The sequence below is a fragment of the Stenella coeruleoalba genome (assembly GCF_951394435.1).
Source record: "Stenella coeruleoalba genome assembly, chromosome: 15".
NCBI classification, from domain to species: Eukaryota; Metazoa; Chordata; class Mammalia; order Artiodactyla; family Delphinidae; genus Stenella; species Stenella coeruleoalba.
In genome coordinates, this window is record NC_137161.1 from 20,904,944 (window position 1) to 20,919,266 (window position 14,323).

The window sequence follows — 14,323 nt, forward strand, 5'->3', positions numbered from 1 at the left end:
GGAAGGACAACACCCACTGAGAGCTAGACTGGGGAGAAAAAAACTTGAATGAAGTAAAAGTGACATGTAACTTATGCCCTTAATGTTCAAACAGAACTTAAATACCATTTCACAAAATGACATGATTGTCCAAAGCAATATTTAAAATATGGGCACTGTGAAGGGAGAGGTTTTTCCTCTTTCCAGTCCCCTCTGGGGCTGTTCCTGGCCACAGTGCTTGCTCCCCTTCACCGAGGCCCAATCCTCTCCTCTTTCACAAGGGCTCAGAAAGGGCACAAGGCCACAGAGTTCCCCTGGCTTCTTCTCCAGTTCTGTCCACTATACATCATAGGGCCACTCTCAAAGCAATTTTTTCCTGGAAAAAAAGGAAAACTTGCCCCTTGATAGGGGTGCTATGTTTTTTATTCTCCTCAGGGCTGGGAATCACAGACAGAAATCCATGCAGGTCTAGGTCGCCAAGAGGTGTTGGCGCACAGCGAGCGTGGTGTAGGAGCCCGCCCTGGAGTGAGGGCTCAATGTGTGTGGTTCTACGGGGTCCTTTGTGGGTTCTGAGAGGCATCTCAGAGGAGAAGGTCACCTTGGAGGACAATCTCGACCTTCTCCTTAAGTACCTGTGCTCCCACGCCGAGTACACCCAGCCCGCAGGGGCAGGGATGTGGCATCCAGGCTGCTTCTTAGAGCCCAGGGGCTTAGGTGGGGTTCTGTATGATGACCCCCACTCGCCATGGGGGTTGGTGTGGTACAGATCTAAAAGGTGGACATCTGGGTCCAGGCGACGCTCACCTGTGGGAAGCAGGGTTGAAGGAGGTTGAGGTAGGAAAGACCAGCCTCTCTCCCCGCAGCCAAAGGGAGCCACTCTGATGCAATTTGTGCTCCAGAGCCCCCTTGTGGCCACGGCTGGACATCACTCCTTCTCCTCCTTCCCTCCCTCCCTTGTAAGGCTTTGCCTGAGGACCCTCCCTCAAAGCATCACTACACCCAAAGCCTTGTCTTAGCCTCTGCTCCTTAGCTGGTGGCTCTCAAAGTGTGGTCTTTGAGTTAGCAGGACCTGGACACTTGTTAGAAATGCAGATTCTCAGGGCCCAGCCACCTGTGTCTTAATAGCCCTCGGGGTGATTCTGATGCACCACTCAAGTTTGAGAATCACTGCTCCAGAGAATGCAGCTGAGGACAGCTGCCCATCCTCGGTCCCCACAAAGCTGGGGGACTCTCAGAGCTGGACACATGTTTACAGAATTCCTTAAGGAATCCATGGTCACTGGCCCGGGAGGAGGTCCACTTCAGCTAGGCTGGCCCAGAAGCATCAATTTCACTAGAGGTACTGACAACTGTCACACTAAACAAAAAATTCTGCCCCCTCCGTGTCTGATGCCAGCTCCAGGCAAAACTCCAAACTCCAGGACGGAATCCTAAGGCGTGCACAAGCTGACCCTTGACCTCACAGCAGGGTTCCACTTGGTTTCACAGGAGACAGAGGCCTGAAGGGGAGATTCATCCCAGGTGGACTCTGGTCTCCCGCAGAGGGGTCCAGTGAGCCCTCAAGGTCAAAGAGCTCCCAGTGACCTGGGCTCAGACTCATTCCCCACTGGAAACTTACTGATATTCCCTCTGACTCCGTGGAGGAGGATGCGGGCTGACTTTATGGACCTGTTGCTGTAAGACAGAGAGAAGCAAGCCACTGCTCTTCTAGAGGCAGCGAGAACAACCACTGCGTATGGAGCCCAGGACTGGAAGGGGCGGTCTCACTGATTTTTGGTCACAGGTGGGAGATGAGACATACGGGCCCTCCCGAGAGAGCTGGAGCCCAGGAAGGAGCCCAGCACCCAGAGGCAGGGAAGAGGCAGCTGGACGGCACTAGGGGAGGGCCAGCCATGGGTCCCCTGCCACAAGGCCCCTTCCTGCTGGGCATCAGAATAAAAGCTGTGGAAGTGGTGGGATGAGTGACAGATGAGGACAAGAGCCTGCAGTGAGGGGCAAATTCTGAGTCAAGATGGGTTATGAATGTTCTATGAGTATGTATGTTAATTATAATTAGTATATAAGTATCATATGATTATCATATGATACTTATAGATATCCTGAGCTCAATTCCAAAGTCTGTCCCCAATTTGCTGTGTGGCTCTGGGCAAGGCCCTTTCCCTCTCTGAGCCTCAGTTTTCCCATCTGTACAAGGAGGAACTGGACTAGACACTTGCTAGGACCAACAGTCCAAGAGTCCTTTGTGCCAATTCCATCAAGGAGGCTCCTGAGAGTTCAAGCTGTTTCTTACATCCTGGAGTGACAGCTGCAGATCATCCCCATGGATCCTCTTCCAGCTCTTTGGCCACACTGACTCAGGACCTTTGCACATGCAGTTTTTGGTGCCTAGATGCCTTACCTCATTTCCCACACTATACCAGCTGCCTTGTTTTACATTCACATTGTTCCCTGTATTTCTTATACAACCTAATACAGCTTGTAACTTGATATTTACTTTGTGGCTATTTGACTCATGTCTATGTCTTCCACAGGGCTGTGAACTTGTAGGTCCAGGGCCCCTGTCTGTTCTTTTCCTTGTGATTCTAGCATTCCACATGGTACCTGGTCTAGAATAGGCATCCATTAAATAGCTGTGAAATGAATGAGTGAATAAATGAATGAATCATGGCTACCACCATTACGATTTGGAGCCAAGAAGTTCTCTGAGAAGGCTGGAGAACCCAGCTCTGACCACCCCAGAAAGGGAACGGTCAACAGCAGGCACAGCTCCCCTCAATGGCCTTCAGCTCCGAGGGGCTGACCTCTCCCTGCACCAGCACCCTGTTCCCTGCAGGGGAGAGGCTCCTGTAAGGGGTAAGGGAAGGTGGCCTGAACTCAGAATACAGTATGCACACACACAACACACCCACACCAGCTGCTTGTGCACGGATCATATGTCCACATACACAATGTCCCCCAAAGCGTGCATACATAAACACAGGCTCTAGAAACATGTGTGCACATGCGTTCACCCTCACACACAACAGGAGTGCGTGCAGGGCACCTCCAGACGCGTGCATCTAGCTTTACATAAATACACATGATGCACAAGGCGACACTGCCAACTTCCCCGTTCTGGACTCCTCCTGGAAACTGTATTCTTAGAAGTCCCCTCTCTTCTACTGCCCCCCTCCCCACCCCAATCACTCGACACCCCACAAAGCAAACCCTACTTTCCTAACCCTTGGCAAAGCACACAAGTGCTGCCTGAAAATAAGGCAGCGGTAATAGCTTCCAGAAGACCACGCACCGCCCCACCGTTTCCTCCTTGCTCAGCCGCGTCACCTCCCTCGTTTCTGAGACCCCGCCTCCTCTCTCGCTGCGACGGGCCCGGGACGCCTCCTGGTGGCCACAGTCGGCAGCGCCGTTCCCGGCAGCCTAGTCGTGAGTCCCGGCTGATGCAGAGGATGAGAAGGCAGGGCCACAAGGTACCCTCCCGCCACCCCTTGCCCCTTTCTGCTTCCACCTGTGGGGGCGGGGCAGTGGTACAGGGCTCACTCACCAACTCGGGGCCGTCCGTCGCCTTGTTCCTGTCTGCGTGCATCCTTCGCAGCCAGGTCTTGAGTCCCCCATCGCAGAGCTGGGGGCACCAGCGAATGCTGTCGTTCAGTTTTCACATCTGGGCCACCAAGAAAGGCAACCTGACCAGAAAGAATCAAGTCTTAGCAGGGGCATCGGGTTGCTGGGGTGAGAAGCAGAGCCGCCAGGGTCACTGGGGCCTCTTCTCTGTCCCAGCGTCTCAAGCAGAGCTTGGCAATATGTATTTGTTGAACTTGGGGCTGAAGCACTAGTTTGATGGGAGGAGGGGGGCCATTTAGTCGCTAAAGGGGGCCATGGAGTAGGGGACTCAGAGCCGAGCCCACCCTTGGGCTTCCTGACAGGGATCTCCCAAGACAGGCTGGAGGGTACTGCACCTGCTGTGGGACAGGTGTTCATTGTCTTACCCAAGCAGGGGTGTCCCCAAGAACACACCTGCAGTGGGCTAAGGCTTTAAGAACCCCAGCCAGCCCTCACTGGCAGATCCCCAAAGACCCCTGGATCAACCCATACTCCTCTGTCGAATCAGAACCCAGCAGACAGTCAGGAGAATCCAGACTCCATGGACCCTGATAATAAAGGGCATGTGCCCTGGACTCTTGACAGGACTGGGTTCCATTCTAGTCTCCTCTGTTTACTGGCTGTGTGACACCCAAACAAGGTGACACATATGAGAGGGGGAGGAAGAGGATCTTCCTATTTTACTTTATCTACATCCGTGTTGCCTGAAAGTTTTACAAGAAGTCATTAAGGTATTTCTTGAATTTAAAAAACAGCGTACAATAAAAAATGTTTTAGTAGTCCCATTAGCCCAGAGAGCTGAAAGAGCACAGAGAAGAAAGGGACTCTGGGCGTGTAGGAGGGCACCTGTGCTGGGGAAGGGTGGGAGTTCTCAGCAGAAGAGCTGACTTTTGAACCGGGTCTTGAAGAATGAGCAGAGGGTACCAGCTTTCTGCTCTCTCTAGAATGGAAGGGAATCCCAGGCGGAGTGAAGTACCCAAGCAAAAACGCGGAGGCGTGCAGCGCGGGATGAGTTTGGAGAATGAGCTGGTATCTGGTACATTTAGAACAGAAAAGATTGCCTGAGTCTCGAGGGGGAGAAACTGGAAACAGTCAGAAAGCTTCACTTGTGGGTCTCTGGAATTAAAAATAAAAACTATCTTATGACTTTATAGATGAAGGGAAGGATAGAAGGGACGAAGGGAGAGAGGGAGAGCGGGAAGGTGAGAGAGAGAAAGGGAGGGGCCAAAGGTGAGTGGATGGATGGATGGATGGATGCGTGGAGGGGTGGATGGATGGGTGGGTGGGTGGACTGATGGATCGAGGTGTATGGATGGGTGACTAGATGAAAGGACGAACGGAGAGACGGATGGAGGAGGCTGCATGTCTCCATGGAGTGGCCTCACACGCAGTGGTGGCGGTGCTACCTTGCAGTCATGGGGGTGCCGGCCGGGTCTTCTCTGTGCTCCGGCCCCACCCTCAACTTCCACGGGCCTTGGCGTGTGACCACAGGTAGACCGCAGAGGGGTCTCTCTCCCTACTCTTGCCCCTCCCTCTTGCTCTGGATTGTCACTCAGGGCAAGGCTCACGGTGGGGCGGGGGTGTTCTTGTCACCTGACTCCGGCCTCTGTCTTCGGCAGCCCCTGTGCTCCTGAGTCTCAGAGGTGGGGCTTTCTCAGCATCATTAACGCTTTGGTGTGAAGGAATCTTTGCGGGGGCTCAGAGAACACCCATAACCTGGGGTACATCAGACGGCAGTGGAGACAGAAAGTGTAGACCCCTCTTGGATGCGAAGGCAGGGGGAGAAAGAAGACTCTGGCTTACACGTAGGATCCAGCAAAGGTCCCGCAAGAGATACCACTGGGGATTTGAAAGGACAGTACCCACAATCCTGGAGGGCAGGGGCCTCCTGGCCAGAAAGAATCAAGTCTTAGAACAGATGAGGTGTCATCTCCGTGGAAACGCTCCAAAGCATCATCTTGTTGCTCGGCTCCCGGGCCACTGGGAAGAATTCCAGCAGTGCCTGGAGAGGGACACAGAACCTCCCTCAAATCTCAGCACATCCCTGGTGCTCCCTACCTTTTCCAGAACGTCATGCTGCACAACCTGGGGACACCTGGAAAGAGCCAGGGACTGGAATAGGGGTTTTGATTTCAGCTTTGTCATCAGCCCATCCCACAACCCGTGTCTCAGTTTCCTGCTCCTCAAAGAGTGGCCCAAACCTTCCCACTTCCCTGCTCCCCCAGATGTTACTGAGACATCTGGCTCAGACCACAGCTCCCAGGCAGGAAAGGACCACAACTCCAGGAAGTGGGTCTTTTCCTGGAGAGCCTCACGTCAGCTCCTTCTTCTGAAGTCTGGATCTGCCCAGGATGCAAAGGAAAGAATAGGGAAGCAGAGACAATGGGAAGAAAGGGGGAAGATGAAAACAGCTACAGTGTATTAAGTATTCTTTGCACTCATGGCCCCTTTGTTAGCACCTTACATACTTTTATCTTCTCACTTAATCCTCACAACTCTATAAAGCGGATTCCATTATTGTACCCATTTTGCAGAGAAGGAAACTGTGGTTTGGAGAATGTGTCCAAGGCCACATAGCCAGTAAGGCTGAAGGGAAGGAGGAAAGAATGGAAAGATGGAAAGATGGATGGATGGATGGATGGATGATGGAAGGCAGAAAGGATGGAAAGAAGGAAGGGAAAATATTGAAAAGTATTACATCTTCTACTCTATGATTCCTCATGTGTTAGCTCTTGTAATTCCCCAGTCTCTCAAGATGCTATTATTATCCTCAGTTTACTGAAAAAGGAACAGAAATTCTAAGAGCCTGTCTCTGTAACCAAAGCTAAGGCATAAGGAGAGGAGGTCCCCTGAGCCCAGCACTACCTGGTTACAGAGACCTCTCGGGGGCTCCTATGTTTACTCCAGACAAGGATTCCAGTAGACCTGGTGTTTCCTCACAGCCTCACCCTAGAGGTGCATCTTGAGTTCGACCCAAGGATAGCCAGGAGGGTGCTGGGAGCTAAGTGAAGCCTACATCCAGCCCCACCCCCAGTGCTGAGCACCCACCCTCATAACACACAATGGGAACTCCCTAAGAGTGTTTCCCAAATGGGTGCCCCAGAGAATACCAGTGCCATGCAATGTCTTCCACAGCAAAAGAGGTCCATGAACAACTGAGTTTGGAAAATGCTATATTCTCTAGTCCCACTTGGAGACTCAGGAAGCCTAAGCATATCAAAGGCTCTGAGAAGTCTTGTAGGAAAGAATGATCCTTAACTTTGTTTCATTAACTCAATGTTGACCCATCTTATTTGGATACAGAGCCCCTTTTCCCAGTGACACCTGTTAACACCACATAACACTAATGTTCGCAGTGCCCACTCCGGGAAGCACTATTTCCTTCCAGGACCCATCTGCTTTCTTTAGGGAAAAAGTCTCAGGAAAGACTTGGCGGGGCTTCCCTGGTGGCGCAGTGGTTAAGAATCTGCCTGCCAGTGCAGGGGACACAGGTACGAGCCCTGCTCTGGGAAGATCCCACATGCCCTGGAGCAACTAAGCCCATGTGCCACCACTACTGAGCCTGCGCTCTAGAGCCCACGAGCCACAACTACTGAAGCCTGCGCACCTAGAGCCCGTGCTCCGCAACAATAGAAGCCACCGCAATGAGAAGCCCGCGTACTGCAAGGAAGAGTAGCTCCCACTCGCCGCAACTAGAGAAAGCCCGCGCACAGCAACGAAGACCCAACACAGCCAAAAATAAATTCATTAAATAAATTTATTTTTAAAAAAAGTCTTGGCCATCATGGTTGGTGACCATTGCACCCCAACACCTGGCATAGTTGTGGAATGAATGAATGAGCACATTTGGAGGCGTTATTTTGGGTGTAGGCCGAGGTGATAGAGTGAAGGCAGCTCGTGGTAACTTTTCTTTCGGGATGTTCCTGCTGGGTTCTGGGAGGATCTGGATGAACAGTGAAGGGCCTGCAGGCACTGCGTCAGGCCCGGGATGTCTGCGGGAAGAGGGAGGGCTTGGTCTCCCGTCCCCATGGGAGGTTCAGGAACCATCCCTCCCTGGGGTTGGAGTCCCCTTCTCGAGGAGGGGAGATTCTAGAACTGGAAAGAACAGGAACGGCCAGGAAACCTTTCCTCCTAAGGCCCGGAACTGTTTCCCGGGCTAGTGTAGCTCAGATAGAGGCCCAGCCAGTGCTGGTCTCGAGGTTCACTCTCTGCACTGTGTGAATAAAAAGTAACACACATGTGTGCATGCACACACACATTCACATGCACTCACAGACATGTGCACACACACACACACAGGCCCAGATGTGCAGCCTCAGACCTATGGCCCAGGGTCAGAAAGGCAAGGAACCAGCCATCACCTCTAGGAAGTGAATAGCTCCTGGAGACAAGGTTTAATGAAAAGCTTCGTGTTTTGAGGGCTGGAAAGGAAAAGCTGTCCCACGCCTGAGGTCAGGATCTCTGGAGTTGTAGAATTCAGAGGAAGAGTTCACCAGAGCCAGACCACACCCATCAGCAGTGAGCCAGCCGGAGCCCGGGGAACAGCTGTGCGGGGGACACAGAGGCTGAGTGCCTAGGGTTTCGTCCCTCAGGTCCTGGGTGGCCTTCATTCATTCATTCACTCACTCAGCAAATATCTTTAAGCATCTTTTAGGTGCCAGGCTCCAGTCCGAGGACCCAGGACATTGTGGTGAAGGAAACAAAGAGGCAGGTTTGTGGAGTGTATGTTTCGGGGGGAGAAGACAGACAATATCAAGCAAAGAAATAACTAAGTAGCTTCAAACACTGATTTGTACTAAGAACATAAGCAGAGTATTATAACAAGTGGTGCCTGGGTGGGCAGGTTGCCAGGACAGGAGGGTCTCTTTCCAGCCCTGACATTGAGCTGACATGTGAATGCCAAGAGGCAGTCAGCCTAATAAAGGGGTGAATTTCCAGGCAGAAAGAGCAGCAAGTGCAGGCACTCAGAAGAAGGAAAGAAACAGGCACGTCGAAGCAGGGGAGCCTGGCCGGGTGGTGGCGACAGAGAGGGGCATGAGATGGGTACGGGGTCAGAGTTTATTCCCAGTGGGTTTCAGAGGGTTTGATGCTGTCGGTGATCGGCTCTGATTCCATCTATATGAGAAGCAAATATGGGACAGGATTTCTCAGGGTCCCTGCCCTCTGCTTGGGAGTGGAGATCAGACTGCCTGAGCTCTGAAGCTTTTTGGAGAATCACAGAGAGAGAGAAAGAGAGCGTATCCTTGGGTTCCCCTCAAGGTCGAAAGCTTTATTCTTCTGCGAAAACCAGAAGTGACTGTGTTTACTCTCTATGGATTGGGAGGAAGTCCAGGCAGCAACTTATACATGTGGGATATAAACAGAGAGAGATCCACGTGATTCATGCCGGTCTGCAGAGGGGCACACAGACGGACGGATGTGCACACATGTGCCCACAGATACACAACTAGACAAACCCAATAGGCTCGACCCCATGGATATCGTGAAGGGAAGAAAACCGGTCCAGTGGGGGACTGATAGGGACTGTGGTGGGCAAACCCTTACCCTCCTCTCCTCCCCTGTCACACTACACACACACACACACACACACACACGTGCATACACACAGCACATGCATGGACACACATCTACACCATACACATGCACACACGTGCGTGCACGCACACACATAGTCAGATGTGCACGCACTCACAGCTCGAGGTCACAGGGACAGTCCTGTCTTCCCACCACTTCCCCTCTCCAGCCAAGGCCAGTGCCATCAGACACTCTTCCCCCCAAACACAAAGGGCTGGGCGTGCTCGCTGGGCAGCACAGGGAAGGCCTGGAGGTACTCCGCGGTGAGCAGAGGCGCCGGCAGTGCCTGGAGGGGCATTTGGAGCAAATCAGATGCGTCCTTGTGATTCAGCTTGTGTTCCAGCCCCTGAAGGAAGGAGGGGCGCTGATGAGAAGTTGGCTCAAGGCTCCAGTGAAAGTCACTCTGCCGCTCCTCTGGGCCTCAGTTTCCTCATCCGCAAAGTGGTGATAAGATGTGTGTAAGTCTAATGGCCTACTGCGTGTAAGTCACTCAGCACAGGGTTTAGCTCAATAAATGTGAGTGGTCTGACTCCAGGGCCCGCACTCTCAACCCCTCTGCTGTATTGTGCCAACTTCACCCTTCCAAACCCTCCTGGGATTCCATGACCCAAATAGATACCAAAGACAGAACACTGATAAACCATGAAATGGATTCTCTCCTGGCTTAACGCACGGAGGAGGGTGCTGGGCGACGCAGCCTCAACGAAGTGGGGAAGCCAAACCATAACTTTGACCCTGGCACCCTGAGAATGCCCGATGTGTCCAGCCCTCTCTCTTCCAAACAGGACAGCAGCTATGGGAGAAAGAAACCAATGTTTAAACCAGCAACCATTGGAAACCGGGATTCAAACATGTGTGTTTGTCTCCCATGAAAACCAGAAAGAAGAGAGAGTTTGGAGGAGATTCCCTCAAAATGAGAAGAACAGCTTTTTGGCCGCTGCCATGAGCCAGGGATTGTTCTGAGAGCTTTCCGTGCATTTATCTCATTTCATCCGTAATGAAAGGAGCATGCTGTTATTCTAACCTTCCTCTGCAGATACTGAAAGAAAGGCTCATAGAAGTTTAAAAATTCACCCCAAAGATGAGTATAAGTTACACGTGGACTAACCTCCGTGCTGTTCAAGGGTCAACCGTAAAAATTTGACTCTCTTCCAATTGAATGTTAAATTCTGTTATTTGATTGTACAAAAATTGTTAAAGTTTAAGACATTATTAAAGACTCCTATGTAAAAAATTCATCCCAAGTTTCTCAGCTACCAAATGTCAGAGACAGAATTTGAACCCAAGTCTCCTGATTCTATAGTCCACACTCCTATTTCTCAGGCTAGACATCTCCCAATAATGGCTCCAGAGCCAGCCTCTCATGGGCTAAATGAGCCCAATCTGGGGATAACTTCCGGCTTGAAGGACCAGCAGGACCTGGGTGCTGGGGAGGGATCTACGGTCGGCTTCTAGCAAGGTGTCGAGGGACACGCTGAAAAGGCAAGTTTCTGCGGAAGTCAAAGAGCAGAAGGGGCATTTCACTTCCTGGAATGACAGCTGGGGTCCAACCTGCGAGATCTTGTGGGTAACTAGAATCAGACGCTTTTCCCTGCGTGAGGACTGAGCTCTATGGAGGATGGTCAAGCTAAAAATTCTCCACATCTCTCCAACAGAACCTTTGGCCTCAGTGATCATGAAAACATTAGGTGCACCACAGAGCAGAAAATCTCAGCTGGATGAAGAGATGCTCAAAGGAAAACGTGCTGCAGCCCCAGGGAGTGCTGGGTATGACATGTGACAATGGCCTGGGGTAGAGGGTCTAGGTCTGCAAGGACAGGTTGAGTTCTGAAGAAATGTATTTCCCTTCCTGCCTTGCAGTCTTCTTGGGCAAATTCCTCCTTCCCAATCTTCTCTAATTTCCTTCCTTCTCCCTTCAACCACCTACATGTTTCTCTGCGAAACCCCTACCCCTGGCCTTTCTTATCCCCCATCCTCTTGTCTTTGAAGAAGCAAACAAAAAAAATCACAGTGTGTGATGTTGACAGTGATGCAGTGAGATGAACACTCTCATACACTATTGAAGGCTAATATATACCAAGAACTGAATAAGTATATTCTAAAATAATCTAAGATGCATTCAAAGTTGTGTGTGCAGCCATAGTGATTGTGTTTTATAATAGAAAATCATGAAATAATAAATGTCCACTAATAAGAAATGGTTAAATAAATCACATCCACAAGGAGGGAAATAGTGCCCTGATTAAAAATAATGTTTTCAAAGAATGTTTAATAGTTGTGGTAAATGATAATACTGTTCCAAGTTCATTAGCCCTCCTTGTACCCATATCCTTGGCCATGTGAATTTGCAATCCTTCCCATGAACGAAGCAGAAAGTACTTTCCCACTCCTTGCTGGTCATTCAGGTGACAGCTTTGGCCAGTGGAACAGTAGATTCTGTGATGCACACAGAGGTTTAAAATGCATGGTGTGGTAGGGTTTGCCCTCTCGTGCCCTCTTGCCATAAGGACTGGCTCCAGATAGCCTTCTAGTCCCAGGAGAATGAGAGAAATATGAAGCAGACCCAGACCCTGCCAACAGCCTAGATCAGCCAACTGACCCCCAGTTCACCCCCAAACAGAGTAAATAATTGTTTTAAGTCATGAGTTTTGGGGTTCTTATTATGTAGCATTACTGTGACAATAGCTGAATGATACAGTGACTGGGAAGTGCCCATAATTCTAGAATATTTAGTGAAAAAAGGCTATACACACACATGAAAAACAAAAAGGAAGATGATACCCTGAAAGTTAATAGAGCTTATATCTGAATTGCATTTTTGTATTTTTGCTCTATTTCCCAAATGTCCTACAACGAGCAGGAATTGTTTTCACATGCAAAATTATATATATATATATATATGAAATATCGCAGCTAAGCATGTTTTGGTGGAACATTCCCCAGGCAGCTCCCTCGATGAGAAAGCTGGGACTTTAGCCTCAGGGTTTTTGATGCGCCGGGACCGCTGACCTGTCGCCTTCCGTTTGCCGGCCTTGCTCTTTTTCAGGTCCAAGCCCAGGACGTCACAGAGCGTGGTCAGCTCGATAAGGGCTAAGGCAGGGACCTTCTGATATCCTGTAAGGACAAGTCTCCTACCCTAGTCAGGCCAAGTCTGCCCTTGGGGATCCTAAATTTCTAGGGAGAAAAGGAAAAACAATCGTTCAAGCCATGCACCAGTATGTGCGTTGAGGCTCCCCCATCCGCCCAGGCAACCAGGAAGAGGAAGCGCAGAGTGAAGAAGAGCAGGGGCTCAGGACGCCATCCCAGGTTCAAGTTCAAGCTCTACCTCTGACTGATGGGGTCACATTCTGAGCCTCTAATTCCCCGTTTGTCATCATAAAATTGTGCCTACCTTGTGAGGTTTTTGCGATGGTAAAATGGGCTAAGGGGTGTAAAGTGCTTCGGGTGCCAGAGGCCCCAGTGAGTGGACGATGCTTTTACTACCTGCATTCCAACAGGAGGGGCGGGAGGACAGTGGTCACCCCACAGGCCTCTTCTCATTGTGTCTATTCAGGTCCTTTGTTGCTCTCTCTCACCCAATCTGTCCCTACGCTTGGCCGTGTCACCCACAGCTCCAATGTTCCTCTTCCTCACTCTGCGTAACGACAGAATATTAATTGAAAAAATAAATGATGTTAGACTGCGCCATCTAGAGGCAATAGTGGGGATCTGCAGGCATTCCTGCTATGGGAGGCGAAAATTGCTGAGAGGGGGGGGGACAGATTTCTTCAGTATTACCAGAAGACTTAAGCAGAATATTCCGCAGTGCCCCATTAGAGTGCTCTAGGAATGGAAAGGAATCATGCTGTGGTTGTCGGTAATAATGTTGTGGCTATAATACAGCCTAGTGCTCGTTGTACGGGCTATGGAGTCACACTTTCTGGGCTCGGATTCTGACTTTACCTGTGAGTTTGGGTAATTTTACCCTTTTGTGTGTCAAGTTTCTCATCTGTAAAATGGGGCTAATATTAGCATCTACTTCACAAGGTTGTTGGGGATATTAAATTAGATAAAGTGTATAAAACACAGTTCCTGAGGGAATTCCCTTGCGGTCCAGTGGTTGGGATTCTACGCTTTCGCTGCTGAGAGCCGGGGTTCAATCCCTGGTCGAGGAACTAAGGTCCCAAAAGCCACGTGGCCAAAAACCACATCACCTGACATATACTGAGTACTCAGTCATTATAACTGTTACTATTTTTTAGTTTATTTATAGATAATTACTGTCAACATAACAGAATGAAATTCAATCATGTATGTAAAGTACTTGGTCTAATAACTGATCCATGGTAAAAGGTCCGCAATATGTGGTACCCTTTAGCATTAATTATTATCATCATTCATAGCTGAGTGGGGAAAATCAAATTACCAAGATGAGAAGATAAGATAATGTTGAACATTAATTATCTCCGATGCTTTAGGAATAGAAAGTCATTATTTAAAAATTTTATTTGATGAACAATGGTTACATAAGATATTAACACTGGGAGAAAGTAAGTGAAGAATACATGGGAACTCTGTACTATTTTTGCAACTTCTTGTGAGTCTAAGATTATTTCAAAACAAAAGGTTTAAAAGAAGATTCCATTCGAGGGAAGGACAGTGCTTTCACATTGGAGTGGGGTTCTTGCGGGGGTGGAGGACAAATTTCCTAAGCAAGAGGAGTAATGGTCAATCTGGAAGGCTGTGGGGCAGGCTGCTGGGGGCTCAGTTAGCTCCATCACCTCCCTCTGAGCTTCACTTCTCTTTTTTCTATCTATAAAGTGGGAGTACAATGACAGCACCCATCTCGTAGGGTGAGGTAAGGAAACAAGCCAGTGCATGTGAACGATGCCTCTGGAACAACTCCTGGGGCAGGGAAGCCCTCAGTAAAATGTTACCTAGGATTATCCAGCCACATCAAAATATGATCAATGAAGAACCTCTTCCTTCAGCAGCACAAGGACATGGGAAAGACTCTTCCTGATGAGAGATCAGAAGCCTGGTTACCCTGGGGGGAGGGGGGATTAACTGGAAAGGACATGCGGGAGACTTGGGGTGATGGGAGTGTTCTCTATCTTGATCTGGTGGTAGTTGCATAGGTACACACATCAAGATGTACAAGGTAGATATTTGTGCACTTTACTGGGAGTCTGGG

General features: G+C 49.9%; 1 protein-coding gene across 1 annotated transcript; it reads right to left on the bottom strand.

The window, feature by feature from the left end:
- Window positions 1–689: 689 nt before the first annotated feature.
- Window positions 690–12,639, bottom strand: ARHGAP40 (Rho GTPase activating protein 40; the record flags this gene model as incomplete). Its single annotated transcript, XM_079944611.1, is given in 14 exon segments — window positions 690–713; window positions 716–783; window positions 2,744–2,823; window positions 3,269–3,396; window positions 3,521–3,631; window positions 3,635–3,659; window positions 7,482–7,530; window positions 7,533–7,568; window positions 9,343–9,496; window positions 9,824–9,943; window positions 10,549–10,640; window positions 12,160–12,258; window positions 12,261–12,324; window positions 12,634–12,639. Coding segments are annotated over 14 exon segments (1,056 nt in total).
- Between the last annotated feature and the right edge of the window lie 1,684 nt (window positions 12,640–14,323).